This window comes from Bos javanicus, unplaced genomic scaffold (genome assembly GCF_032452875.1).
Source record: "Bos javanicus breed banteng unplaced genomic scaffold, ARS-OSU_banteng_1.0 tig00001600_1, whole genome shotgun sequence".
Taxonomy (NCBI): Eukaryota; Metazoa; Chordata; class Mammalia; order Artiodactyla; family Bovidae; genus Bos; species Bos javanicus.
In genome coordinates, this window is record NW_026893620.1 from 292,639 (window position 1) to 319,368 (window position 26,730).

Sequence of the window (26,730 nt, forward strand, 5' to 3'; positions counted from 1 at the left end):
AAACATCATCTAAATCTATGTGCTTTATTTTCGCTTTTTTCTTATTTTATTTCTTTTTTTTTAATTTTATTTTATTTTAAACTTTACAATATTGTATTAGTTTTGCCAAATATCGAAATGAATCCGCCACAGGTATACCTGTGTTCCCCATCCTGAACCCTCCTCCCTCCTCCTTCCCCATACCATCCCTCTGGGTTGTCCCAGTGCACCAGCCCCAAGCATCCAGTATCGTGCATCGAACCTGACTGGCGACTCATTTCATACATGATATTATACATGTTTCAATGCCATTCTCCCAAATCTCCCCATCCTCTCCCTCTCCCACAGAGTCCATAAGACTGATCTATACATCAGTGTCTCTTTTGCTGTCTCGTACACAGGGTTATTGTTACCATCTTTATAAATTCCATATATATGCGTTAGTATACTGTATTAGTGTTTTCTTTCTGGCTTACTTCACTCTGTATAATAGGTTCCAGTTTCATCCAGCTCATTAGAACTGATTCAAATGTATTCTTTTCAATGGCTGAGTAATACTCCATTGTGTATATGTACCACAGCTTTCTTATCCATTCATCTGCTGATGGGCATCTAGGTTGCTTCCATGTCCTGGCTATTATAAACAGTGCTGCGATGAACATTGGGGTACACGTGTCTCTTTCCCTCTGGTTTCCTCAGTGTGTATGCCCAGCAGTGGGATTGCTGGATCATAAGGCAGTTCTATTTCCAGTTTTTAAAGGAATCTCCACACTGTTCTCCATAGTGGCTGTACTAGTTTGCAAACTTAAAAGCTTCTGCACAACAAAGGAAACTATTAACAAGGTGAAAAGGCAGCCTTCAGAATGGGAGAAAATAATAGCAAATGAAGCAATGGACAAACAACTAATCTCAAAAAATATACAAGCAACTCCTACAGCTCAACTCCAGAAAATAAATGACCCAATCAAAAAATGGGCCAAAGAACTAAATAGACATTTCTCCAAAGAAGACATACAGATGGCTAACAAACACATGAAAAGATGCTCAACATCACTCATTATCATAGAAATGAAAATCAAAACCACTATGAGGTACCATTTCACACCAGTCAGAATGGCTGCAATCCAAAAGTCTAAAAGCAGTAAATGCTGGAGAGGGTGTGGAGAAAAGGGAACTCTCTTACACTGCTGGTGGGAATGCAAACTTATTTTATTTCTAACAGTAAAGGCAGCTAGAACTTTTTTAGTTTTTGATATAGGATAGGCCCCATTTTTTTCCTAAAACAGTCCATTTTCCCATTGTGGTTTATTGAGTATTTCTTATTCCTCACTATTGGAAATAAGAAGTACAGTTAATGAACCGTGTCCAGCTGGGAATGGACTGTCCAGCCTGCTGAGACTTTCCCTGGCGATGGCCCCAGTGTCCTCACTGCAGCCTCTGGGATGAGCTCTGCATTTCTCTCCTCCCTCATCCCAGAGGCCAGCAGGTTGGGGGTGAGTGCAGGACCTGTCCCCAGAGATAAGGGTGGTGTAGTATCTTGGACTACATGCACTTGGCCCATCAGGAGCTGTTAAATTCTTGTTCCCTGACACTGGCCATGTCTCAGTGAGTGAACTGTCCCCTTGCAAAAGGAGTGTGGATGCGAAGACTGTCATTGATGTCAAGACAGACTCTCGAGATAATTTTCAGAGAAGCTGATGACATGAGGTGGGATGTGAACTCGCCAAGGGCTGAGATGGTTTAGGGAGGTTGGGCCTGTTAGGCCCTCAGTAACTAGCAATTGTGAATAGATAGAAATGTTTAATTTCAAACTAGGATTCTTTGCACTATTTTTAGAATACCAGTTGTTATTCTTCATTAACAGTCAGAAACCCACATGTTGTAGATGGAAGCTGGGTGAGCTTTCCAGGGCTCTTTCTCTGACCTTGATCTGTTCCCAGTGAGTGTTTACTTTGATGAGTTTTGGTAATTTTATACAATAACCACAGCCTCAAGCAAGAAGTAGAACATTCTAAAGGTATAGTCAAATTTATTGGTATGTCCTTACAGCAAAATAAACTGCCTAACAAATTTAAATTTATCTCCTGTAGTTTATTCTTGGTTTTTTTGGTCTTTATAGTTCTGCATCTGATCAGCCTGAGACTAGTGTCCTTTAAGAGGTATCAAGTGGATAATTTGCCATTCAGAGTCTTCCATGGGTCCCCCAGTGTGTTGATTCCTACCCTCTGTTGACCTGAAACAGACAGACTGCAAAATATTTCCCCAGCAAAGATGGGCTTATCCAGAATCAGCAGAGAATTGCAGTTTGAGGTCTGCATTTGTGGAGAGCCAAGTGTAAGTCCCCAAAGTGCCAGGGCTGGAGAGCACTTTTATAGACGGGAAGAGGAGGTTTGAAGGGCTCTTACAGAGTCCATGGCTTTTCATTGCCTGCGTCCTTGCTAGGAAAGGACAGCAGTCCTTCTTCTTCCTGTTGGTGCTGTTGTTGTAACCTCATGTATCAAACTTTCAGAGGCTTTCTACTGGGGACCCTGGGATTACTCAAGCGCTCTGTGGTGGTGATGACTGCTGTTTGTCTGGGGGCGCTTGTCCTGTTCAGAGCATCACTGACCCTCTCAGCATCCCAGGGAGGTGTTCTCTCCAGGTCTTCTCCCCACTTTCCCGAGGCCAATACTTAGAGGTACTAGCCACTAATCAGGAAGTGGCAAAGTCTAGACTCTAACACAGGAACACTTCCAAATGAGGCACATCAGGTGCCATTTTTTTTCTCATTAAATTTGTCAAAACTGTGGGAAATGCACACGACATAAAGTTTACCATCTTGATGATTTTTCAAGCACGTGGCTCATTATTGTTACCTATCTTAACATTACTATGCAACCAGTTTCCAGCACTCTCTTCCTCCTGCACTGTTGTGCCATCAAACACTAACTCCCCACTTCCCTTGCCCCCAGCCCCTGGCAACCACAAGGCCACTTTGTTTCTCTTTAAATTTGACTGCTCTGAGGACTTCATGTAAATCAAATCATAAAATATTTGTCCTTTGTGATGCACCATTTTACAACCCCACCGTCCGTGTGCAGGATTCTAGTTTCTTCACATCCTTGCCAACATTATTTTTTCTTCCTTTTTTTCCCCATGGGAGCCCTCCTAATATGTATGAGCTGGTGTCTCATTGTGGTGCATAACTAACATAACAGGGTTAAGCAACTATATGCCAACAAAAATTAATTCTAAAAAATCATGAGCTATAATTTTGACTAAAAAAAAAACTGTGCATGTGCAGATATGCCAAGATTTCTAGGGTAAAGACTAAGAAATAACCAAAATATCCGCAAGTAGACCTGGCTAAAAAAAAAACAAATCCTTATTCCTTTCTTCTTCTGTGTGCTCTTCTTCTTTGTGACCCGATGGACTATAGCCCACCAGGCTCCTCTGTCCATGGGATTCTCCAGGCAACAATATTGGAGTGGGTTGTCATTTCTTACACCAGGGGATCTTCCTAACCCAGGGGTCAAACCCACCTCTCTTGACTCTCCTGCACTGGCAGACGGATTCTTTACCTCTGTGCCACCTATCTGGGAGGCCCTTCTTCTTCTATAGTTTTAATATTTTTATATAAATAGAAAAAATATATATTCTTTTCTAAATTTCACAGAATATTCTCAGAATAGCAGTTACATACAGGGCAACACAGCCTCAGGAGCCAGACTCCTGGTTTGGGATCCAACTTTCGCTATTAAGCTGTGTGATGCAGGCAAGTTACTCAAACTCTTGGAATTTGGGGGAGAATGGATACATGTATAGGTATGACTGAATCCCTTTCCTGTCCACATGAGACTATCACAACATTATAAATTGGCTGTACTCCAATATAAAATTAAAAGTTTTTAAAAAATTACTCATCCTCTCTGCTTCAGTGACTTCACACGTAAAATAAGAGGTTAGAGCTCCTTCCAGTTCAGCAGGAAAATTGGAAATGGGTGTCTACCCAAACCAATGAGAAGTCCTCACCTCACCGTCTCATTTGCATACACACACATTTTGAAAATCCACAAACAGAACATCCCTGGAGAGTTCCTTGCCCTGCCTGAGGTTAAGGGGAGGTGTCTCTACTTCAGTATCATTTACAGTTGTTGCTATTTAGTCACTCACTCATGTCCAACTCTTTTGCAACCTCATGGACTGTAGCCTGCCAGGCTCCTCTGTCCATGGGATTTCCCAGGGAAGAATACTGGAGCAGATTGCCATTGCCTCCTCCAGGGGATCTTCCTCACCTAGGGATCAAATCCATGTCACCTGGTCTCCTGCTATTGTAGCAGATTCTTTACCACTAAGCCAATAGGGAAACCTACACCCATATTTTTCCTTCTTGTCCCTCTTTCCTTAAGGGCCATGAAAAACCCAAGAGATGTAGATACACACACTGAATACACCACCATCAGAATAAGCATAGAAGCTTCGGTTTCCTGGGGCTCCCCAAGGCCTTCCCATATGAAAAAAAGGAAATGTCAGAATTTGTGAGAAAGATGAATGATTTAGGGTCCAGAAATGAAAGATATAATAATCACCCAAGTGTGATTAAACCCAGAGTTTGAGGCCCATCTAGTTAGTGGTCCCAGCTACTGGATGGAAAACTTTAGTTGACAGCTTCATCTCTCGGAGTCCCTTCTCATCTGTGTGTTTCCTCCCAGCTCAGGGACCCTTCAGTGTTTTCAGGACCAAAGGACTCCTGGGCAGGACCACCTGCATCAAGACCTTGCACTGCTTCTGGAAAGGCTAGAGATGCAGATAAGACCCCACAGGCTTCAGGGACCCCATCCCCAAGGTGACTCTCAAAGGTGGAAGTGGAAATATTCACAGTAAGGAAAGGGACTGGTCAAATCCATACTCCAGTCCTCAGTGTATCCCAGGTAAAATTAAAATAGGTTCAAGAATTGTGTCCCCATTCATTAAACGGTGGTGATTCAGGCGGTAAAAGCATCTGCCTACAATGCAGTAGACCCAGGTTAGATCCCTGGGTTGGGAATATCCCCTGGAGAAGGAAATGGCAATCCACTCCAGTACTCTTGCCTGGAGAATCCCATGGATGGAAGAGCCTGGTAGGCTACAATTCATGGGGTCGCAAAGAGTCGGACATGACTGAGCGACTTCACTTTCACTTTCATTAAATAAAAAACAATAGTGTTCTTACACACGTGAAATGTGTCACAACTAGATACCAGGATATACAGTGAGAGATGCACACGGAGAGAAAGAGGGAGGCAGGGAGACCTGGTCACAGACACAGGGACAAGGGAACCCAGTGCAGTTGGACTCAGCTGTCACCTAAGAAATATGGGGAAAGGTAGGGACATTACTGGAAGATGACAACAGGAGCAGAGCACTAACTAGATAAAGGAAGCGGCTCAGGGCTGTTTGCTTAGTGGGGAAAGGGTGCGAATTAGTTCCCTTTGAATCCGGAGTTTTCAAAGTCCCGTTGAATTCATAGTTCACTATGAATCTGGAGCTGTCTTGCGGAAGCCGACCAAGGATGGCATACGGGGGTCCAGTCCTTCTCCCGCTGGTGGTGACCAGCCCTGGGCAGCCTAGGTTCTCAGCCTCCCTGCCTCCTGCTCCCACTGCCCCTCCTGTTCCCTGGGACTAAGGAGGCTGGCGGGGCAGCGAGTTGCAAGGCAGGGAGACCCTGTGCCCCGCCACCAGGTCCCTCTTCCCGTTCCTGCTACCCCTTCCGGTCGCCTCACCCAGAGGGTGCAGACAGGGACCCCCGTGGCCGGCGTGGGGAGACCCCACCGCTACAAGCAGCCATCGGAAAGCAAAGCGCTCCCTCGCCCTGACCCTCGACCCTCAGCCCCTGCAAGGCTCAGCAGCGTCAGGCACTGGCCCTGAGGGGCGGGGTGTTTCAGCCCAGGCGGGGCTCACCAGGAGAACAGCCGGGAGCAGAAGTTCGCGTCCTGCAGCGGGTTGGCCTTCTCCTCTGGGGACACCGGCTGCATCTTGCTGGCCTGGACCAGCGCAAGCCAGGGGCGTGGGGTGGGGGCAGCGGGGGGCCACACGCAGGCGTGAAGCGAGGCCGCAGGCGCCGCTGATGGAGGTGGTGGGGGAACCGCAAGGCACAGGGCTCACGACCCCAGGCGCCCACGTTCCCTAACTGGGCTGCAAACTCTACCAAACTCTGAGCCCAGGCCCCCACCCAGAAGATGGAGAGGGAGGGGTAGGCTGCAGCATAAACGCCTCTCAGCTGTGGTGAAGACAGAGAAAGCTGGCAGAAGGAGATAGCAGCTCGCCCTCCCGGCACGCTGCCCTCATCAGGACAAAACAAGGGCGCTGTGGGAAGGTCTCCAACTGGAATGGAGCAGGATCCTGGGGGGCTTACCTGGGATAAACTACCCTCCCCGCCCAATCACGAGACACACTGAGCTAGTGGCCAATACTGGTCAGTGGAGGTGAGCACAGATGACAAGCACAAAGCTGCCAGGCTACTGAGATGACAGCCTCAGGCTCCCTGGTGTCTGTTCTACTGCTAGGCTGGCCCTGGAGGAATCCTGTTTTGATAAGAGGAGGGAAAAGGAAAGACCAAAACACGTTCTTCTTGTGGCATGAAGGACAGTTACTCAGCAGTGTACTGATGTACAAAGAAAAGTACATAAGAAAGAAGTCAAGGTTTACTTTATCTCTCAGCTAAATAAATTTTAAATGAGCTAATAAGCAGGTATACAAGAGGGAAATAAAGAACTTCCAACGTTTTCCCCATAATGAAGCCCACATGAATATATATGAAGAAAAATGCATTCAAAAGTATTATTTCTGGAATGAATAAACAAAGTGTGGTATAAACATACAGTGGAGTATCATTCAGCCTTAAAAAGAAAGGAAATTCTGTCATGTGCTGCAGCATGGATGAGCCTCGAAGACTGTGAGGTTGTGACTTACAATTAGAATACTTATTTAGTCTTCATGCTGTTGCTGTTACAGAACTCCTAAAACCCTTAGGTGCTCTAAGAGTGAAAAAATATCTTTTTTTTTTTTTTTGATCATAAAATGCCATAATTTATTATAATTTCTCTGCAGTGCAGTAGTTAGTTACAATGTAGACAACTCCTATATCTGATTCATCAAGAACTAGGTCTTATCAGAATGCCTGCTACACTCATCGACTCCACACTGGTGAACCAGAGAACACCAAGCTGACCGGGGCTCAGCACAGTGGAACCACACAGACGGAAGGCACCTCCGATTCTCTAATTGCGCGGATCTGTCCACTGAGCCATACTCTATCGTTAGAGAGAAATCCCCACAGCAGATGTCTCTAAACACATGGAGACTGAACCATCAGAGGGGTGCTGCTAATTCACTACTCGCTAGGATTCTACACGCTGGGTCTTGTGACCGCCGAGAGGACTGCAGGCAAGAATGCAGACAGACACAGCAAGGGTAATCTTTAAACTGGGCTCTTAGTGGCGGGGGGACTCCCGTCCTGAAGAGGGCTGGGGCATCCTGAACTTGGAGAGGTCCAGGTTTAGGTCTAAGAAGGTGTATGTGCTGTAGTCATGATGCTGAAGGTTCTTGTAGGTGGTGTTGTCAAACGGCTCTGTGGGAGCGGCCAACACAGGCTTCTTTGGTGGGCTCTGCTTCTTGGGGTTCGGTGGTAATCCCTTTTCATTCTTTCCTGATTCTGCAGAGAGAGAAACTGCAGGAGCAACTCCTCGAAACACGCCTGCTTCCAGAAGCACAGTCTTCAGCGCCCCGGCTCGTCCTTGCCGCAGCAGAAGCGAGGCCGCCATGGCTGTCGAAAAAATATCTTTTGATAATTGTAACAAGCCCCTTTCAACTACACCTGAGTTTTAGTGAATGCATCTGTTAGTCAGAAAAACCAACCACCTGATTAAAGGGTTGGCGCTTTCAGCCCCACCCCCCAAATCCAGGGAGAGGAGGGACTGGAAACAGTTCAACCACCGATGGCCAATGCTTTAATCAACCTTGCCTAAGTATGCTTCTATGAAGCCTCAATAAAAAACCAATAGGATGGGGTTCACAGAGCTTCCCAGCTGGTGAACATATGCAGGTGCTGGAAGGGTGACTCACCTGGAGAGGCCTGGAAGACCCTGCCCCTCCCCCTACCTTGCTCTCTGCATCTCTTCCATCTGGCTGTTCCTGACTTGAATCCTTTTATGATAAACTAGTGATCTAGTTGGAGAAGGCAATGGCACCCCACTCCAGTACTCTTGCCTGGAAAATCCCATGGATGGAGGAGCCTGGTAGGCTGCAGTCCATGCGGTCCCCAGAGTCGGACACGACTGAGCGACTTCACTTTCACTTTTCACTTTGATGCATTGGAGAAGGAAATGGCACCCCACTCCAGTGTTCTTTCCTGGAGAATCCCAGGGACGGGGAGCCTGGCGGGCTGCCATCTATGGGGTCGCACAGAGTCAGACACGACTGAAGCGACTTAGCAGTAGCGGCAGCAGACTAGTGAAATTCATAGAAACATGAAGTAGAATGGTGTTTACTGGGCAGGGGGGATGGTGGGGAGTGTTTAATGGACACAGAGTTTCAGTTGGAAGGTGAAAAAGCTCTGGAGATGGACTGTGGTGATGATTGCACAGCAATGTGAATCTAATCAATGCCCACAATAGTACATTTTAAAATGGTTAAGATAGTTCACATGTGTTATGTATATTTTACCATGTAACGGAGGAGAGAATTCCTTTTTGTTTTACCCTTCTAGGTCCTCTGGCTGAGACCTGGGAAATTCAATTGATATAAGACAGATGAACAAGAGAAAAAGTTTATTAACCTGTGCAGCATGCACATGTATGCAAAAGTCTTTCATCATTCACAGACAGTTGTTGCTGTACTAAGATGTTTGTAAAAGTGCTTCATTTTCAAGAAGATCCATAGGAAGGACTTTTGACAAGTACAGATTTCTGATAAGTTTCAAATGAAGAGCTAAACTTTGTAAGAAATTATAGAGTCCTAATGGAAAACCTGATGCCTTCATAAAACCATTAACAAAAAGGACTAGTTGCTGAGTGAACTGGAGAATATGCTTATAAATTTTATTGTTTTTGTCTAAAATATTACTGGTTTAAGTTAGTGTTTTCCCAACATAAAAAAATCCTTTCCCTTAAGCTAATTATGACTTAAAACAATTTGGAAAATTACATCTTTGTAAGTAGAATTAAAACATTTGTCTTTTCTTTCTATCTGATCCCTCCAAAAACTGGAAACTCTTAGGTTCCCAGAAGCTGTGTCAGTTGCCTCATAACAGGGAGACTCTTCCACCTCTAGTTGAGTGACAATGTTCTCTGAACTCAGTTTCTCATCTGTAAAATGGGTATTTAAAAGCAATATCTGGGACTTCCCTGGTAGTCCAGTGGTTAAGAATCTGCCTTGAAATGCAAGGGAGTCAGTTTAATCCCTGGTCAAGGAACTCCGAACCCACATGCCAGCAGAGCAACTAAACCTGAGCACCACAGCTATTGATCCTGCCCGCTGCTCCATATGAGAGAGTCCATGCACCACAACAAAAGATCTCGCATGACACAACATAGGTCCCAAGTGCCACAACAAATCAAAAAGTAAAAAACAAAAAGTAATAACTATCTCATGGAGTTATTGTTTATGTGAAAGTGCTTGTTGTAATTTCTGATGCAGAAGGGATGTTTGATAAGTGGAGGTTATTATAGCAAGATACTTTATCAGAATATTAAATTAATTGTCCTTCAGTTCGGTCACTCAGTCATGTCCAACTCTTTGTGACTCCATGAATTGCAGCACGCCAGGCCTCCCTGTCCATCACCAACTCCTGGAGTTTACCCAAACTCATGTCCATTGAGTCGGTGATGCCATCCAACCATCTCATCCTCTGTTGTCCCCTTCTCCTCCGCCTTCAATCTTTCCCAGCACCAGGGTCTTTTCAAATGACTCAGCTCTTAGCATCATGCAGCCAAAATACTGGAGTTTCAGCTTCAACATCAGTCCTTCCAATGAACACTCAGGACTGATCTCCTTTAGGATGGACTGGTTGGATCTCCTTGCAGTCCAAGGGACTCTCAAGAGTCTCCTCCAACACCACAGTTCAAAAGCATCAATTCTTCTGTGCTCAGCTTTCTTTACAGTCCAACTCTCACATCCATACATGACCACTGGAAAAACCATAGCCCTGACTAGACGGACCTTTGTTGACAAAGTAATGTCTCTGCTTTTGAATATGCTGTCTAGGTTGGTCATAACTTTCCTTCCAAGGAGTAAGTAAATTGTCCTTTCTATGGTATAAATGTTTGTGATAAAGGAGTGAAAATGCAATTCTTGAGGTTATAGCTTAAAGGCCACTGGTGCTGGCATAAAGAGCACAGTTTTCAAGAAAACTTAATCAACTGAGTTTTCCTCCAGAGAAGAGAGACTGAAACCCAAGTCAGAGGAGAGCAAAGGTCTGGGGACAAGAGGCAGAGAGCGGGAATCCCTGTCCCCCGTGGTCACCATCCTCAACCTCCCAGGCAAGGACAAACTAGGGGGGTATCAGACATGATAGAACCCCCACCCCAAGTATGACTGGTGCCTTACCTCCTGCTAGAAGCCAGGTGAGTTGGCTGCTTTGCAGAAGAGATTCCCATACCATCATCTGTGTTACAAGTAAAAACTTGATTTCCCACATGGGGTCTGGAAAATTCAGAAAGTGGGAGGCAACAGGCTTACAGAGTCTGTGAGCCAGGATGAAAGAATGCCATAGAGGGAGATGAAGCATGTGCCATCCAGCTAGGGAGCAGATGAGAACCCAGTAACATCCTTCCTTAAAAATCCCACAGCAGAGTTGATTTTAAAAACAGAATACATTTTAAAAAAATATTTGCCCAGAAAAGTGGAAACCAGACTTTTGCTAAAGTTTAAGAAACAACACCAGGAGGATAAATAAGAACTCTTCCTCAAACTAGATTATCTGCTTTATCATCAGTTTCGATTTATAGTCCCTACTCTTCATCCTCCACGTTACAAGTGGTGCGGGAGAAGGAAATATCTCATCCTGGGAAGCGTGGGAGTACCAGGGACCAGCTTCCAAGTGAGGGTCTTTGGCTTCCTGCAGGAGAGAGTTGAAGAGGAAGCTGAAGTAGAGTGAAAATGGACTTATTCAGGGACACACACTCCATAGTCAGAATGTGGACCCTCTCAGAAGGTGAGAGGGCCCAGGGTATGGGGTTGTTAATTGTCATGGTCTGGGTAATTTCATATGATAATAAGTGGAACGAATATTCTTGCTATTCCAGGGAAGGAACAGGGATTTTCAAGAACTGAACCACTGCACACTTTTGAAATGGAGCAGGACCCTATGGTCCTTGCCCCCCATGTCCTCTGCCTACCTTTTGTCTGTGGAAAATCTTTAGCCAAAAAATATGTTTAATCCCAGAAGTGAGAACATGTAGATACAAAGAAAAACAGTTAAAGGAGACCAAATAATAATAATATAGTCATTAAGCATAGTCAAGGACCTCTTAATTCCTTCTCAAGGGCTATAGATAATATTCTGAGCCATATCCTGTGAGCTATCTTATGGGTACTGAAAACCCCTCCAGGTAAAGAGCCACATAATGACTGGACTGTAGCCATGACATAAACTGCCACAGTTCTGAGAAATGGGAACAAACCAACCCTGGAACTGAAGAGTAACTGTACTTAAAACAATTAAGATGACACTGGTCAGACCACCAATGACCAATTTCAAGATGACTGTCAGCGTTGACTCTGCTGTTTCTACACGTAACCCTCTCCCTCTGTCTATAAAAGTTCTTGTCCATTCATTGTCAAGGGAGGAGGAGTCAGCCTTTGTAGAGGTGCCCACTCTCCCCCCTCACCACATGCTGCTGCTGCTGCTGCTAAGTTGCTTCAGTCTTGTCTGACACTATGCAACCCCATAGACGGCAGCCCACCCGTCCCTCATCCCTGGGATTCTCCAGGCAAGAACACTGGAGTGGGTTGCCATTCACTTCTCCAATGCGTGGAGGTAAAAAGTCAAAATGAAGACGCTCAGTCGTGTCCAACTCATAGCAACCCCATGGACTGCAGTTCACCAGGCTCCTCCGCCCATGGGATTTTCCAGGAAAGAGTACATACTGGCATCCAAAATAAAGTAAATGTTCCTTTCCACCAACCTAGCCTCTTTATTGGCTTTTGAGTGGTGAGCAGCCAGACCCTCCCTTCAGTATCACTTTTTGGCCTTTTATGGTCAGCCTTGGAACTATCACAGCACCAGTCATGGTAAGAGGTGAATGAATTTTAGTGTTATAATGAAGGTGTAATGAGTTAGAGATCAGAGACCAGACCATGCTCAACACTATATTGATTTTAGCTGGTTCAAGCCAGTTTTTGTGAGATCCTGTTTTTCTCAATATCTGTATCCCCTTCTTTCCTGTCTCACAAGCATAGAAACACCGTTTCCACAGTGATGAGGCCTTCTTAGCCTCTCATCTGGGAATCCAGACCTGGTTCTCTGTGTACCCTGATGCCTAGGTCCTTCCCTTTCCTATTTAACTAATACCAGGTTGTCTTCCTCAGATGAAGGGCACCACGGATTCCCACTTATTTCAGAAGCAACATCAAGCCCCAGCCAAGAGGGAGTTACCTTATGGATTAAAAAAACAAACAAAACTTATTATATCAATACCTTCCCTTTTGGATCTTCAGGCATAGAGGAGAAATCGGTCTCTTTCTCTTCATCAAGATTATCTCCACAGGTAACAAAGGAAACGGTCATTAAAGGTAAGATGGGGCCCTTAATATTCAGGGAGGCTGGGCTGCGACAGAACAGTCACTGACAAAGCCCATCAACCATTCCCTGGGAGTAAAATAGAATCTGGATAATGAAATAAGGGCTACAAGGGCTTCCCTTGTAGCTCAGTCAGTAAAGAATCTGCCTGCAGTGCAGGAGACCTGGGTTTGATCCCTGGGTTGGGAAGATCCCCTGGAGAAGGAAATGGCAACCCACTCCAGTATCCTTGCCTGGAAAATCTCATGGATAGAGGAGCCTGGTAGGCTGCAGTCCATGGGGTTGCAAAGAGTTGGGCATGACTGAGCGACTAATACTTACTTAATGAAATAAAGTGTTACCTTTTTTCTCTCCCTTTGTTGCTGAGTCAAGTTTCACTTGTTCACAGGGCGCCTCGTGCAGAAACCTCAACCCGGCCCTTCAGACAAGACTCCCTGATGCAAAATGGCTGCACCAACACCTCAGCTCTGAGGGCCATATGCAGAGATGCTGAGCCTGACACTATGATCTGGAGCCACGGGCAGCACAGCTGAGCCTGTCCTGTGAGAATCGCCTATCCCCCAGCTGACAGGAATCACATACAGCAGTCCCAGGGGTTGTTTTAAGGGGAAAGCATGTCCTCTGGAGCACATTCTATGGGCACAAGCCATACCTGACAGAGGGGCTTCCCAGGTGTATCAGCAGTAGAAAATCTGCCTGATCCCTGGGTCAGGCAGATCCCCTGGAGCTGAAAATAACAACCCACTCCAGTATTCTTGCCTGGGAAATCCGACTGACAGAGGAGCCTGGCGGGCTGCAGTCCATGGGGTTGCAAAGAGTCAGACATTACTGAGTGACTCATACACACACACGCACAGCTGTCAAATGAAACCCCCTGGCCTTTGGGGTCTGACTAGGGAGAGTCAGTAGTAAAACAGGAAGAAATCAAACTGTCTTCCGCTTTCCTGGTGGCTCAGACAGTGAAGAATCTGCCTACAATGGAGGAGACCAGGGTTTTTGACCCCTGGGTTGGGAAGGTCCCCTAGAGAAGGGAATAGGCAACCCACTCCAGTATTCTTATGTGGAGAATTCCATGGAATTCTGGTGGGCTATAGTCCATAGAATTGCAAAGAGTCAGACAAAACTGAGCAACTAACATTTTCTAGCAATGAAAGCAGCTGCCATTTGGGAAGAAATGAGATCTTATATTTCCACAGAGGTTTTTGTTTGGCTGCTCTCTTGTGGGTTTTTTAAAGTGCTGATTCCTGCCTCCCCTCTCCCGAGATTCTGATTTTACTGAGATGAGGCTTCAGCACTGGGTTTACAGAGCTCCCTTGGTGATTTTACAAACCAGTGGCCTTTGCCACATTGAAGTTATAAGGACTCTATCTGGACGAGGAACAAAGTAAACAAATTAGGTGATTCTGTAGGAGCAGAAAGGTGCATTTCTGTGTCTAGGGTGTGATGAGGTGGGTGAGGTGGGGGCCTGTGACACCTCTTGCCCGCTGTGAGGTCTTCCTGGCCCCTCGTTCCATGGCCTTTCCACTCTGGTCACCTGGATACATGATTCTTCTGCCCCCTGGTGGTGATTTTCAGTATAGCATGGTTGTCCCTGGAGGTTTCATACCAGCCCAGCCTAGTTGGGTATCCCTGGTGGCTCAGTGGTAAAGAATCTCCCTGCCAATACAGAAGCAGCAGGGTTCAATCCCTGGTTCAGGAAGATCCCCTGGAGAAGGAAATGGCAACCCAATACTGCAGTATTCCATGGACAGAGGAGCCCACCAGGTTATAATCCACAGGGTCGCAAAGAGTCGAACATGACTAAGCACACGCACCCATGCAAGATTTATGGGCAGACGCTGACAGTATCAATTCACTCATGTTATTAAAAGCTGACTACATAACAGTCTACAGTGTGTATGAGTGCCTCTCCAAGGGTTACACTACTATAGTTACTTCTTTTAAAAGATTCCCTGATGGCTCAGATGGTAGGGTCTGCCCACAATATGGGAGACCTGGGTTTGATCCCTCAGTTGGGAAGAACCTCTGGAGAAGGAAATGACAACCCACTCCAATATTCTTGCCTGGAAAATCCCATGGACGGAGAAGCCTTGCGGGCTAGAGTCCATAGCATTGCAAAGAGTCGGGACACGACCGAGTGGCTTTACTTTCACTTCTGGAGCTTTCCTCATAGGTCAGCCAGTAAAGTATCTGCCTGCAAAGCAGGAAACCTGGGTTCCATCCCTGAGTCAGGAAGATCCCCTGGAGAAGGAAATGGCAACTTACTCCAATATTATTTCCTGGAGAACCCCATATGGACAAAGGAGCCTGGAAGGCTACAATCGATGGGTTCACAAGTGTTGGACAAGACTCAGCAACTAAACCACCACAGTCTTAGTTCACAAACCTGAGCTTCACACATCTGAGTCCCAAGATGTGGCTTGCTGGGAGGGAAATCCTGGGAAATGTACAGGATGAACAGCTCTGCAGTAACTTTAGGAGTCACTCCTAGGCAGAGAAACTCGGAGCTCCAGGCCACTGGCCAAGCACAGGTCTGGCACATGTCTGTGACTGGAACCTTCCTGTGCCTGGGGTCTGAGGTGTGTGTGTGTGCTTAGTCATGATGATTCTTTGGGACCCCATGGACAGAAGACGGGATTTCTGTCAGGAATCCTGGAGTGGGTTGCCATATCCTCCTCCTGGCGACCTTCCTGACCCAGGAATGAAACTTGCCTCTGTTGGTTCTCCTGCAGTTGCAGGCAGATTCCTTACCACTAGCGCCCCCTGGAGGGCTTGAGGAAATTGGTCTTGATAAGACCGCTGGCTGATAGCCAGTGACAGGCGCTTCCCAGGTAAAGAGTCTCAGTGGTAAAGAATCTGCCAAAAAAAAAATGAATCTGCCAATGCAGGAGACACAGGAGATGCAAGTTCCATGTCTGGATGGGGATGATGCCCTGGAGGAGGAAATGGCAACCCTCTAGTATTCTTGCCTGAAGAATCCCATGAACAGAGGTGGCTGGCAGGCTGTAGTCATAGGGTTGCAGAGTTGGACGTGACTGAGCACAGTCAGTGACAAGTGCCTATGGTATACAGCATCAAGAAGTGCAGAGGTGTAAAGTAATGAATGTCCCAGTAAACAGCTGCTGCTGCTGCTGCTAAGTCATGTCAGTCGTGTCCGACTCTGTGCGACCCCATAGACGGCAGTTCAACAGGCTCCGCCATCCCTGGGATTCTCCAGGCAAGAACACAGGAGTGGGTTGCCATTTCCTTCTCCAATGCATGAAAGTGAAAAGGGAAAGTGAAGTTGCTCGGTCATATCTGACTCTTTGTGACTCCATGGACTGTAGCCCACCAGGCTCCTCCATCCATGGGATTTTCCAGGCAAGAGTACTGGAGTGGGGTGCCATCGCCCTCTCCACAGTAAACAGCAGCTGCCCCTTATTGTATTGTGTGGCAGGATGTATTTTTATTTAACTATCACATTTAATTTTGGGGGGTATATGAAAATTTATTACTATCATGCTTTCATCATCCAAATTCATGATCTTGGTCTTTCTTCTTGCATTTGTATAAGGCCAAAAGAGAGACACTAGCTACTTTGACAACGTAAAGCAAACTCCAGGAATGTCACCAATGGCATGATTTTTACAACCAAATCCAGCAACCAGAATATCATCACTTTCCTCAATAAAGTTCAAGCAACCATCACTGGGTGCAAAGGCTGTGATTTTTTGCCATTCTTGGTGAGCTGAACCCTGACACATTTCCTGATGGCAGAATTTGGTTGTTTGGCTTCAATCCCTACTTTTTCCAGCATGATTCTCTTGGCATGAGAAGCGCTTCCAAAAGGGTGGCCTTCAGGTCTGTGCCCAAATGGGCTTTCTTGTACTATTTATCATGCCGATTCTGGGCTCATCGGTGGCTACAGAGATTCTTGGCAGTATGAAAACCATGGCACTTGCCTATCCTGCCAATGTCACAGGCCTGAACATAAGACTACCACATTTAATTTTAACATAAGCTTGGAGAATATTAGGAGCCCCATTTTACAGAGCTTAAGGACCTCGATCAATGTCATAGACTTGTAACTGACAGATGCAGCCTCTGAGCCCAGACAGGTGTGACCACACAGTCTGTCCCAGCTCCTCCCATGTCCCGTGGGACCAGGAGGTCTCCCTGCCCAAAGACCTGCTCAGAGGCTTCAGCCTGACTCCCTGGGTGGGTCCGTGTGGTTCCTCCAGGTGCTCGCAGCCCCTTTGCTCCTACTGCCCTTGACTCAGGTCCTTCCTTATGCAGGGCAGCCCCTGAAAGCCTCATGGTTGGCAGAAAGACACTCTTGTCCCATTCTAGAAGCTTCTCCTTACATCCAGCTCCCGGGAGTGGGGTCAGGCCAGGTTGTGAGTAGAATTATGAGAGAAGCAAGAAGGTGTGAGCTCCTGGTCAGCACATTCCTCTGACCTGGGATCTCCCTCTTCTCCTGATGCTTCCTACCCCTCGGGGCAGCTCTTCTCCATACCCCTCCCCACTCCATTACAAGTCCTCCTGTAGCTCTGCTGTGGATCAGAGTCACCAGGGGAGGGGTCAGAATGCAGGTTCCTGGGATCCAGCCCCAAAGATCTGATCCAGGTTGTTACACAAGTGGGGCCTGGGAATTTGAATTTTTAACTAACAACCCAGTGGGTTTTTATGGAGGGGGTCCTTTGAACACACTTTGAGAAGCATTTAACAGACCTGTCACTCACATCTGTGGTCCCTGGTCAAGAGTATAAATGAAGCCCATACTACATGCTTAAATATTTAAAAGTTATAAATCAGTCAAACAAAATTGTCAGGTACACCTTCCTAATTATTAATAACTGGCAGAATAGGATTTTGGACACAGCTCCAAGCCAGAAGGCAGGACAGAGGGAGGGGCTGATCCAGCCCCCAGCCCTCCCCCTGCTCTTCCCACCTCTGGCTCTGACCCTCTTTGTGCCCTGAGGAATCTGCTGCTCAAGCAAGAGCACCCCCAGCCTTCAAGTCCAAGCTTAGGCCACCCTCTTCCCACCCATAAACAGCTGTATCTTGACCACCTGTCGGGCTGGGACATGGGCACCAGGAGGGAGGCCTGCACTGGCGCTGGGAGCAGGGGTTCTAGGGTCCAGGTGCTGAGAGGATGGCCTGGAGGGGGCGGGGCTCCAGGTGGCCATACCCCCTGGTCCTCTCTGGCTGCCTGAACCTGGGGAGGGTGCAACCACAGGATGACCCGAGCAGGGCCTCTAAACCAGTGCTTCTCAAACTGTAATGTGATCAGGACTCACCTGGGATCTGGAGATTCTGAGTCAGTAGGTCTAGGGTACAGACAAGATTCCCTGTTCCTAACAGCCTTCCAGGCCAAGCCAGGGCTGCTGGTCCATGCTTCAATAGCAGAGCCCTAGGGCAGGGTGGGCAGAGTTTTCCTGTAAACAGGAAGTCAAAACATTTCCAGGCTTTGCAGGCCATATGGTCTATGCTCAGAAAAACGTCTACTTCTGCTTTATTGACCACACTAATGCCTCTGACTGTGGATCACAACAAACTGTGGACAGTTCTTAAAGATGTGAGTACCAGACCACCTTATCTGTCTCCTGAGAAACCTACATGCAGGTTAAGAAGCAAGAGTTAGAACCAGACATGGAACCAGTGCCTGGGTCAAAATTGGGAAAGAGGAAAGAAAAGGCTGTATATTCTCACCCTGTTTATTTAACTTATATGAAAAACAATGTATGTATATGTATAACTGAATCACTGCTGAATAGCAGAAATTAACACATTGTAAATCAGTTATGCTTAAGCAAGAAAAAAATTCCAAGGGTGTCAGTAGGTTCAGTATTAGTAATATTTACTCTGCTTAGCCTGGTGTTTGCCAGATTTTTCCACTTTAAAAATACAACTCTTCCCTAAAGAATTAATCAACGAAGATACTTTGAGTCTATGAAAATGCTATGCCTCCCCCAACCCCAAACATTCATGGTATATTCAGTCAATGATGAATTTTGTCTGAATTATTTATGACGGCTGCCATATGATACTTTTCTGTCAGCCTCTCTACATTTGTGAGTTGATATTGTATTGCAAAAAAGAGCTGACCCTTCTTCCTGTCTATTTTATATCTTATCAGAATCAGTATAAACTCATGGATTTATAAATATTTTATAGTTGTAAAAGGGTTTAAAAACCTTCAGTCCTTTGTTTATCATTACTTACTTTTAATATTTCTAATGTAATATAAACTCCATCTCAGAGACTCATTTTTTGTATAGGTATTCTGCAAAATTTAATTTTAAAAATATTTTTTACATAATATTATCCTCCATAATTAAATATGATTAACTTTTGAATTAAACACTGCTTTGGAATACCCAAAGCTTCCACCAATTGGAATGGATAATTGTGAGCATGTTTGCTAAGTGAAGAGTGAATTTAGTCAGAACCATCCAAAGTAAACTTTGTGTAAAACATGTTCAGTATATCTAAGTCTTAATCTTTGTTCTTCTTAAAAAATCACAGTCCCAATTTTGACTCCTAAGGGAACTCATCTGGGCCTGGAGTATAGGTGGAGGTCTCATTGAACTCAGGCATGTCATTCCTTTTAGTAGTGTTATTTTTTAGTTCTAAATTCAAAAAAAATATGTATTTATCCCAGCTTTTCAGCACACATTGCTGTTTTAGTTTTTGGGGAAAAATTTTTTCCTTAATACATTAAGTTTAAAAAACAAAAGCTCAGTTAATCCACATTCTTTCTATTTTTAAAGGAAAATTAATAGCTTACACATAAAACCTTGTGTTTAAAAAACTCTGAAGGCTTTAAAGTGGTCTATTGTGTTTCCAGGGAACTTCTTCAACATTAGGACCATACTGTTGATTCAAGAATAGCATCAGTATAAATATAAGCATAGTATTGTTTATATATATATATATATATATATATATATATATATAAAGAAAAAGCCCTCCAAACTTGAACAGGAATTTAATTATTTCTAACTTTTTAATGCTATTAAAAATATCAATAACGTATAATAGGGCCTTTTGGAAGCCTGTGTGGTCTAATTTTAAACATAAATATGATGGTAACAATTAATAAAGAGGGTAGTGCTGTAGAGGGTAGTACTGATGGGGCGCTAATCACAAATCCAGCATAGCTCAAAAGCAGTGTTTCTCACCTGTCTGGGGTTAAGAATCAGGTTTATGTAATTTTACATTTTCAGCCCATTGCAACCTAATCAATGATCCACTGAGCACTGCTAGTGCTCAGCTCAGTTGTGTGCACCTTCCCTCTGCAAGTGCAACAGTCACACTGGTCTCTGGGCTGTTCAGGATCCACCCCTCCTGAGTGTAGATGTCACAGCAATAACAGACGGCTGCACGTGTCTAGTTTTCTTGATTTTCCTGTACTTATTTCTAACATAGTTACAAACAGGCCATAGACTGGCACTAGCCCACAGGCCATGCTGTGAGTATCACTGTCGCAGTTACCTTTGCAATGACCCTCTGACAATTGTACTAACCTCATTTCAACTATCAAAGAAACTGAGACACAGTGGGCTTCCTAATCTTAAGAGCCCACAATTAGCATGTAGCAGAATCATAACCAATCTCAGTCAGTGCCCAGAGGAACCAGTAATTGTCCCTGAAAGCCTGATTCCAGAGCATGTGCTCCTCATGTGCATATTTCATTTTTATATGTGAAGGAGGAAGTTTGGTTTAGGCCATTAAATGAGGACCTCCTCAAATACATCTTCTACAATCTACAAACCTACCTTCATCCACATCCATCTTGCTCTCCTCTTCTGCTAATTAGGAATCACCAAGGTCAATGATTCCACCTTGTGCCTTTGGATGCTCTTGGTCCATCCATCGTACCAACCAAAGAACTGAAGTACAGAAACTATATTCATTTTCCAGATGAAGCTGAGATTCAGAGGTTGAGACACTTACCCAAGCATGTAACTCTGGCTACATGGCTATGGGGTGACCAGAGCTCATTTTGTCAAGGATGGTGCCAGTTTATCTTCCTGGCACCTTGGCTGGTTATTGCTTTCCTTTCACTCTCAAGTGTCCCACTCTGGACATTACATTCTTCGGGTGCTCACACTGCTAGTGAGTAGTAGAGAAAGAACTGGCATGCAGATCTGTGACTGACTCCAAAACCAGGGCTTTCTATTATCCCAGGCTACCTCTTAAAACTTCAAAATTATGAAGTTGTGAAGGAAGGTTTGTTCTCAGATACCATTCATTCATCCATGCATTCAGCAAACATTTATGGAGCACCTGCTATGTGGCATATACCATGCTGGGAGATGGAATTAAAAGTGAATAGGGCACAGTTTAAAGTCTTTTTCTCACTTAGTTTTATAAGAAAACAGAATGCTTATGAATACTCATAGTTAGGGCAGGTTACATAATTTATAGCACTCAGTGCAAAACGGAAAGAATAGGGACCCTTGTTTAAAAATGAAGTATCTCAAGATGGTGACAGCAAGACACTAACCAAAGATGGTTCAGTTTAACAAATGAGAGATGGTCAGGGTATTGCAGAAATCCAAGTTACCTAGGACAAGGATTAATCTTAAGGTGATTTCCTAGCAGGGGTGACAACTGGGCTGAGCCTAGAGATGAGGCTGTCTCCTCTACATGGACCTTCTTCTATACATTTTTTAGAGCAAAGGGCACTGAGAAGAATCACTAAATCATCGTTTTGACTCACATGTCGGTCACCAAGAGTTTCCCCCACAGCACAGCCTAATCACCCATGTCTGGAACTGTGATACATGCTGTTGCATAACATGGAGATGGGCTGCCCAGACCTCCATTCAAGGACTCGTTCTCCAGTTGCTGGAAGTGCTGTAGGTGGGCAGTCTTCAGCCACCAGGTCTTCTGGGGGCAGCTTCTGCGCAATGTCCCATCTGGGTAGAGGTATAAAAACCTGGCCATTTGGACATGTCAGGATAACCCTGAAGGGCTACCTTCACTCCAGCTCTCCATGGGGTCAGTTAAGTTCGTCTGGCCAGTGATGCATCTTGATCTTTCCCTCTGCCCTATCCTGTTAATTCCCTCCTGATGTCACAAGTGTTGATCCCAAGGGCACCCCTCATACTCATCCCAGCGCTAAACTGCATCCCAGTCTGCATCCCAGAGAACCAGCCAGCAACACATGTCAGAAAACATTCCAGTACTCAGGGAGGGCTTTTATTTGAAAATTACTGATTACACACATACTTATAACATTTTAAACCCCCCAAATAAAATACAAAACAGGGGTAACAAGGACTTTTTGTGTGAATGTGGTTACCTTTGATTTAAAATCCACAATCTAATGTTGTCTGACAAAAATGACATTATGTTATTAATAACAAAAGTAAACTATTAGGTTGAACCACATGAATGTGCCACTGTATGGCTTATAAAAAGGCTGAACGTTAGCAGTTCCACATGGTTCAATCTAACAGAAAAAATCAATTAGCATTTGAAATTTAGATAACATTTTACTTATGAATAACTCATGGGTAAAACATATAGTTAATGAATTAAATTAGGAATTAGAAAATATATAATACTATGGTTATTGATTAGTGGTGAGTATCAAAACTTGCAGGTTGCAGCTAAAGTGGATCTTGGCGGTGGGGGGAGTTGGCTTTATATACTTATATTACAAAAATAATGATTTTATTAACCTATTTCCAATTTAATAATTTATAAAAAAGAACCTCAAAGTAAAGGAAAAGTTAAAGGAAAGAAAGAATGATACAATGAACTAGGGAAAATAGAAAGAGCAGCAATCAAACAAAAAGTTGATTCTTTGAAAACAGGAAAAATTTATGCAAGATTATTCATAAAAAAGAAGGCTCAAAGAAAATTAAAAAGCCAAAAGAACACAGTTAGAGATGCTGCAGAGATTAAACATATAAGACATTGTGAATAAATGTATGCCAATCAAGCTCAAAAACTCACAGGAAACAGAGCTACTCCTAGAAAAATGAAACTTATCAAAATGACTCTGCAGAAATAACACACTGAAGAGGAAGCACATAATTACCAAAAGTTACTAGACAGCATATTAAAAGCAGAGACATTACTTTGCCAACAAAAGTCCATCTAGTTGAGGCTATGGTTTTTCCATTGGTCATGTATGGACGTGAGAGATGAAGTATAAAGAAAGCTGAGCACCGAAGAATTGATGCTTTCGAACTGTGGTGTTGGAGAAAACTCTTGAGAGTCCCTTGAACTGCAAGGAGATCCAACCAGTCCATCCTAAAGGAGATCAGTCCTGGGTGTTCATTGGAAGGACTGATGCTGAAGCTAAAACTCCAATACTTTGGCCACCTGATGCGAAGAGCTGACTCATTTGAAAAGACCCTGAGGCTGGGAAAGATTGAGGGCAGGAGGAAAAGGGGATGACAGAGGATGAGATGGTTGGATGGCATTACCGACTTGATGGACATGGGTTTGGGTAGACTCTGGGAGCTGGTGATGCATAAGGAGGCCTGGCTTGCTATGGTTCATGGGGTTGCAAAGAGTCGGACACGACTGAGAGAGTGAACTGAACTGAACTGACCCAGACAGTGATGGTTGCATAACACTGTGAATGTGATTAATGCCACTGGATTGTGTGATTAAAAATGGTTATATGGCAAATTTTATGTTATATATACTTTACCACAATTTTTAATGTACAAAAATAAAATCTTCTATCTAGAAGACAGTCTAGCACATGTCTGTCCTTCATTAGCAAATCCCCTAGAAGGGCTCCTATTTTGAGAAAGCATATTTTCTCTTTCTTCTCTTTCAGAACATATGATATTGTCCTTCTGTATTTAACCACATATCCTTTCTTTTTTGTTGTTGTTACTTAAACTATAGTATATTGTATGTTTTTCCTATCAGGTTTATCTGTAGTATTTTAACCAGAGGTCTTTTGGTGGAAAAATGGATCCTAGTCATGTTAAAGGAAGTGGTGACACAAAACAGCAACTTCACACAGTCTTCAAGTAAACATAGTCCCTGATAAAATCAGAAAGTAATATGTAATTCTGGGAACAGTAAAAAACCATCTGTGACACCTTTGTCTCAAATCTTAGAAAATGAGTTTGGCTCTGGAGTCTCTCAGGACACAAAATCTGGGTAACGGTTTTTATAGGTGGCCTGTGTCTTTCATTTGCATAAGAAAGAAAACATTATAACATATAAACAAATATAATAAATCCTTTTCCAAGAGCTTGAAATCTTGAGTGAAGTTGGAGAACTAACATCTTGTAATGTGTAAATATTTGTTGCTGGTATAAGAAACATAGAATATAGTTTATGCAGTTGAAAAGCTACTGGAAAAAAGCCTTTGGAGTAGACATGAACTCATGGGAGAATCAGTGTTGACTCAAAAATTGTTAAGGCTGAGGGCTGTCCACTGGAAATATTCATAACCACAAGGTTACTGTGAGTAACATCTGGCTATCTCCTTTTGAAGTACACCTGAGGGAGAAAAAGACAAAATCAACATGTTTAAAAGTTTCAATGTCCTTCTCCTAAGGCAATACATTTCTAGGTTTCCTTCTTCATGTGAAGCAACCATATCACTATTGGAGGCACAGTTTTAAAAAACCAGGGCTGTATTTATTCTATGGAGGAAATAGCTCCACTAAAACCTTCAGTGGGGCTGGGTTAAATGCCAAACAACCTGTAGATCTCCTAGATTTCTGATCATTCTGATTCACAGATATGCTTTATCACTACAATAAATTGGTAAGCAAAATCATTTTACTCCCTGGAATAAATTAAAAACAGGGTAACAAACAGGATAAGAAATCTTGCACCTCAACAGGGCTTCTCATTTTCACACATAAAAGGAGCACAACAGATTCAGATGTTAATATCAGGTTGTAATCTTTATATTTTAAAAACTCTGACTAACAAGAACTGAAACACTGGCATATATGTATGAAATATCCTGGTGTTTAATTTGTTTAGCATAGCAATCATAGGGCCTATAGAAATGTGATCTGTGGATACTTCCCAAGAATGAAAGGGAATCAAAACCTTTAGCCAGGAATCAACCAAGTGACTTCTCTAAAATGAAGGATGATACCCAATAATAGGACAGATCTCTGCCAGGCCTTGGAGTTCTTGAGTTCTACCAAATTCTAGCTGAACTGGAAGAGATACAGGTTTTCTCAGTGTATAATCAGAACACAGAAGAAGTGAAGTGCTGTCAAGGTCCACAATCATCAATTTTCAGTAGCTGTATTGTATCTCAGTTCCTTAACAGATGCACATAACAAAATAATGTCAGGCTTTGTGAAGCCTTATCTCTGAATGTGTTTGGGCAAAATACGATTTCAAATGTAACTCTTTATCCTCAAAGAAGAATGTGAAAAGTTTCATTTGAGTCTTTACAATGGAAAATATATTGTCTATCAGAGGCTGACTCGTGTCACAAACTGGGTTGCTTAGACATATGATTCAGATGTCTTTTATAAAATCTGACTACAAGTGCATCTGTGGGTGCTGTAAACAAAGTTATCATGAGAGAGAATGAACTTCACACACGAAACAGAAAAGCACTAGGACACCTACCTTCATAGTAAGTGCACTTTCTTACTCTCTTGTTGCTAACATAACCTGCTACCCTCAAACAGCTCTGCATACAAAATGCTATATATTCAAATGTCATTTAAGGAGAAAAATAAGCCCTCCAAAAATGCTTGAGCCTCACTGGCTGAAATCTGAAGCTACTACCATTGTAATGGAAGCATTTAAAAATAAAACTTCTGGTGGGGGTTGGGAGAGAGGGTTAATTGCATACCACCACCCTCCTCCATTTTATTAAGCTAGCCATATTTTGTGATTATATCCTTATGTACTTTTTTGGTGAAAAGCAAAAGGAAAAAAGAAAATAAATTTCATTTTCTACTGCTTGATATTCTTTCTAGAATTACCTGGTTCCTTCCTTCATAACCCTTCTCAATATAATTTTTATAAAGAAAAAATATTATTTTTAGCAACTTTTAACTGAAAAGGGCTTTGCCTCATGGTCTGAAATACCTGAACTGAATACTGAAAGGAACTTCAGTGGTTGGGGATCTCTGATTTAGAGTCTCTAAAGCTATCTAAAGCTAGGAAAGACTAGAGATCTCTTCAAGAAAATTAGAGATACCGAGGGAATATTTCATGCAGAGATGGACTCGATAAAGGACAGAAATGGTATGGACCTAACAGAAGCAGAAGATATTAAGAAGAGGTGGCAAGAATACACAGAAGAACTGTACATAAAAGATCTTCATGACCCAGATAATCACGATGGTGTGATCACTCACCTAGAGCCAGACATCCTGAAATGTGTAGTCAAGTGGGCCTTAGAAAGTATCACTATGAACAAAGCTAGTGGAGATGATGGAATTCCAGTTGAGCTGTTTCAAATCCTGAAAGATGATACTGTGAAAGTGCTGCACTCAATATGCCAGCAAATTGGGAAAACTCAGCAGTGGCCACAGGACTGGAAAAGGTCAGTTTTCATTCCAATCCCAAAGAAAGGCAATGCCAAAGAATGCTCAAACTACTGCACAATTGCACTCATCTCACACGCTAGTAATGTTCAAAACTCTCCAAGCCACGCTTCAGCAATACATGACCCATGAACTTCCAGATGATCAAGATGGTTTTAGGAAAGGCAGAGGAACCAGAGATCAAATTGCCAACATCCGCTGGATCACTGAAAAAGCAAGAGAGTTCCAGAAAAACATCCATTTCTGCTTTATTGACTATGCCAAAGCCTTTCACTGTGTGGATCACAATAAACTGTGGAAAATTCTGAAAGAAATAGGAATACCAGAGTATCTGACCTGCCTCTTGAGAAACCTATATGCAGGTCAGGAAGCAACAGTTAGAACTGGACATGGAACAACAGACTGGTTCCAAATACGAAAAGAAGGACCTCAAGGCTGTATATTGTCACCCTGCTTATTTAACTTATATGCAGAGTACATCATGAGAAACACTGGGCT

General features: G+C 43.8%; 2 protein-coding genes and 1 pseudogene across 3 annotated transcripts in view; all 3 read right to left on the bottom strand.

Annotated features, from left to right (window-relative positions):
• Nucleotides 1-26,730, bottom strand: part of LOC133243936 (ATP-binding cassette sub-family C member 4-like) — a 590,639-nt gene that overhangs the window by 198,750 nt on the left and 365,159 nt on the right. Inside the window, exon 31 of one of the 2 annotated variants that reach the window (XM_061410638.1) lies at nucleotides 21,894-24,202. The exons of the other annotated variant lie outside the window; for it this stretch is intronic. The gene's annotated coding sequence lies outside the window, so the exon portion shown is untranslated. Of the gene's footprint in view, nucleotides 1-21,893; nucleotides 24,203-26,730 lie in introns of those variants that run through there. 2 annotated transcript variants of the gene reach the window in all.
• Nucleotides 7,014-7,760, bottom strand: LOC133243944 (NADH dehydrogenase [ubiquinone] flavoprotein 3, mitochondrial-like). The gene has a single exon (XM_061410648.1). The coding sequence runs from the start codon at nucleotides 7,758-7,760 to the stop codon at nucleotides 7,431-7,433; it is 330 nt and encodes a 109-aa protein (XP_061266632.1). The 3' UTR covers nucleotides 7,014-7,430.
• LOC133243943 (small ribosomal subunit protein uS12-like) lies at nucleotides 16,175-20,512 on the bottom strand (annotated as a pseudogene).

Excerpts from the sequence above, each read along its gene's own strand:
- LOC133243944 (XM_061410648.1), bottom strand. The coding sequence starts at position 7,760 with ATGGCGGCCTCGCTTCTGCTGCGGCAAGGACGAGCCGGGGCGCTGAAG.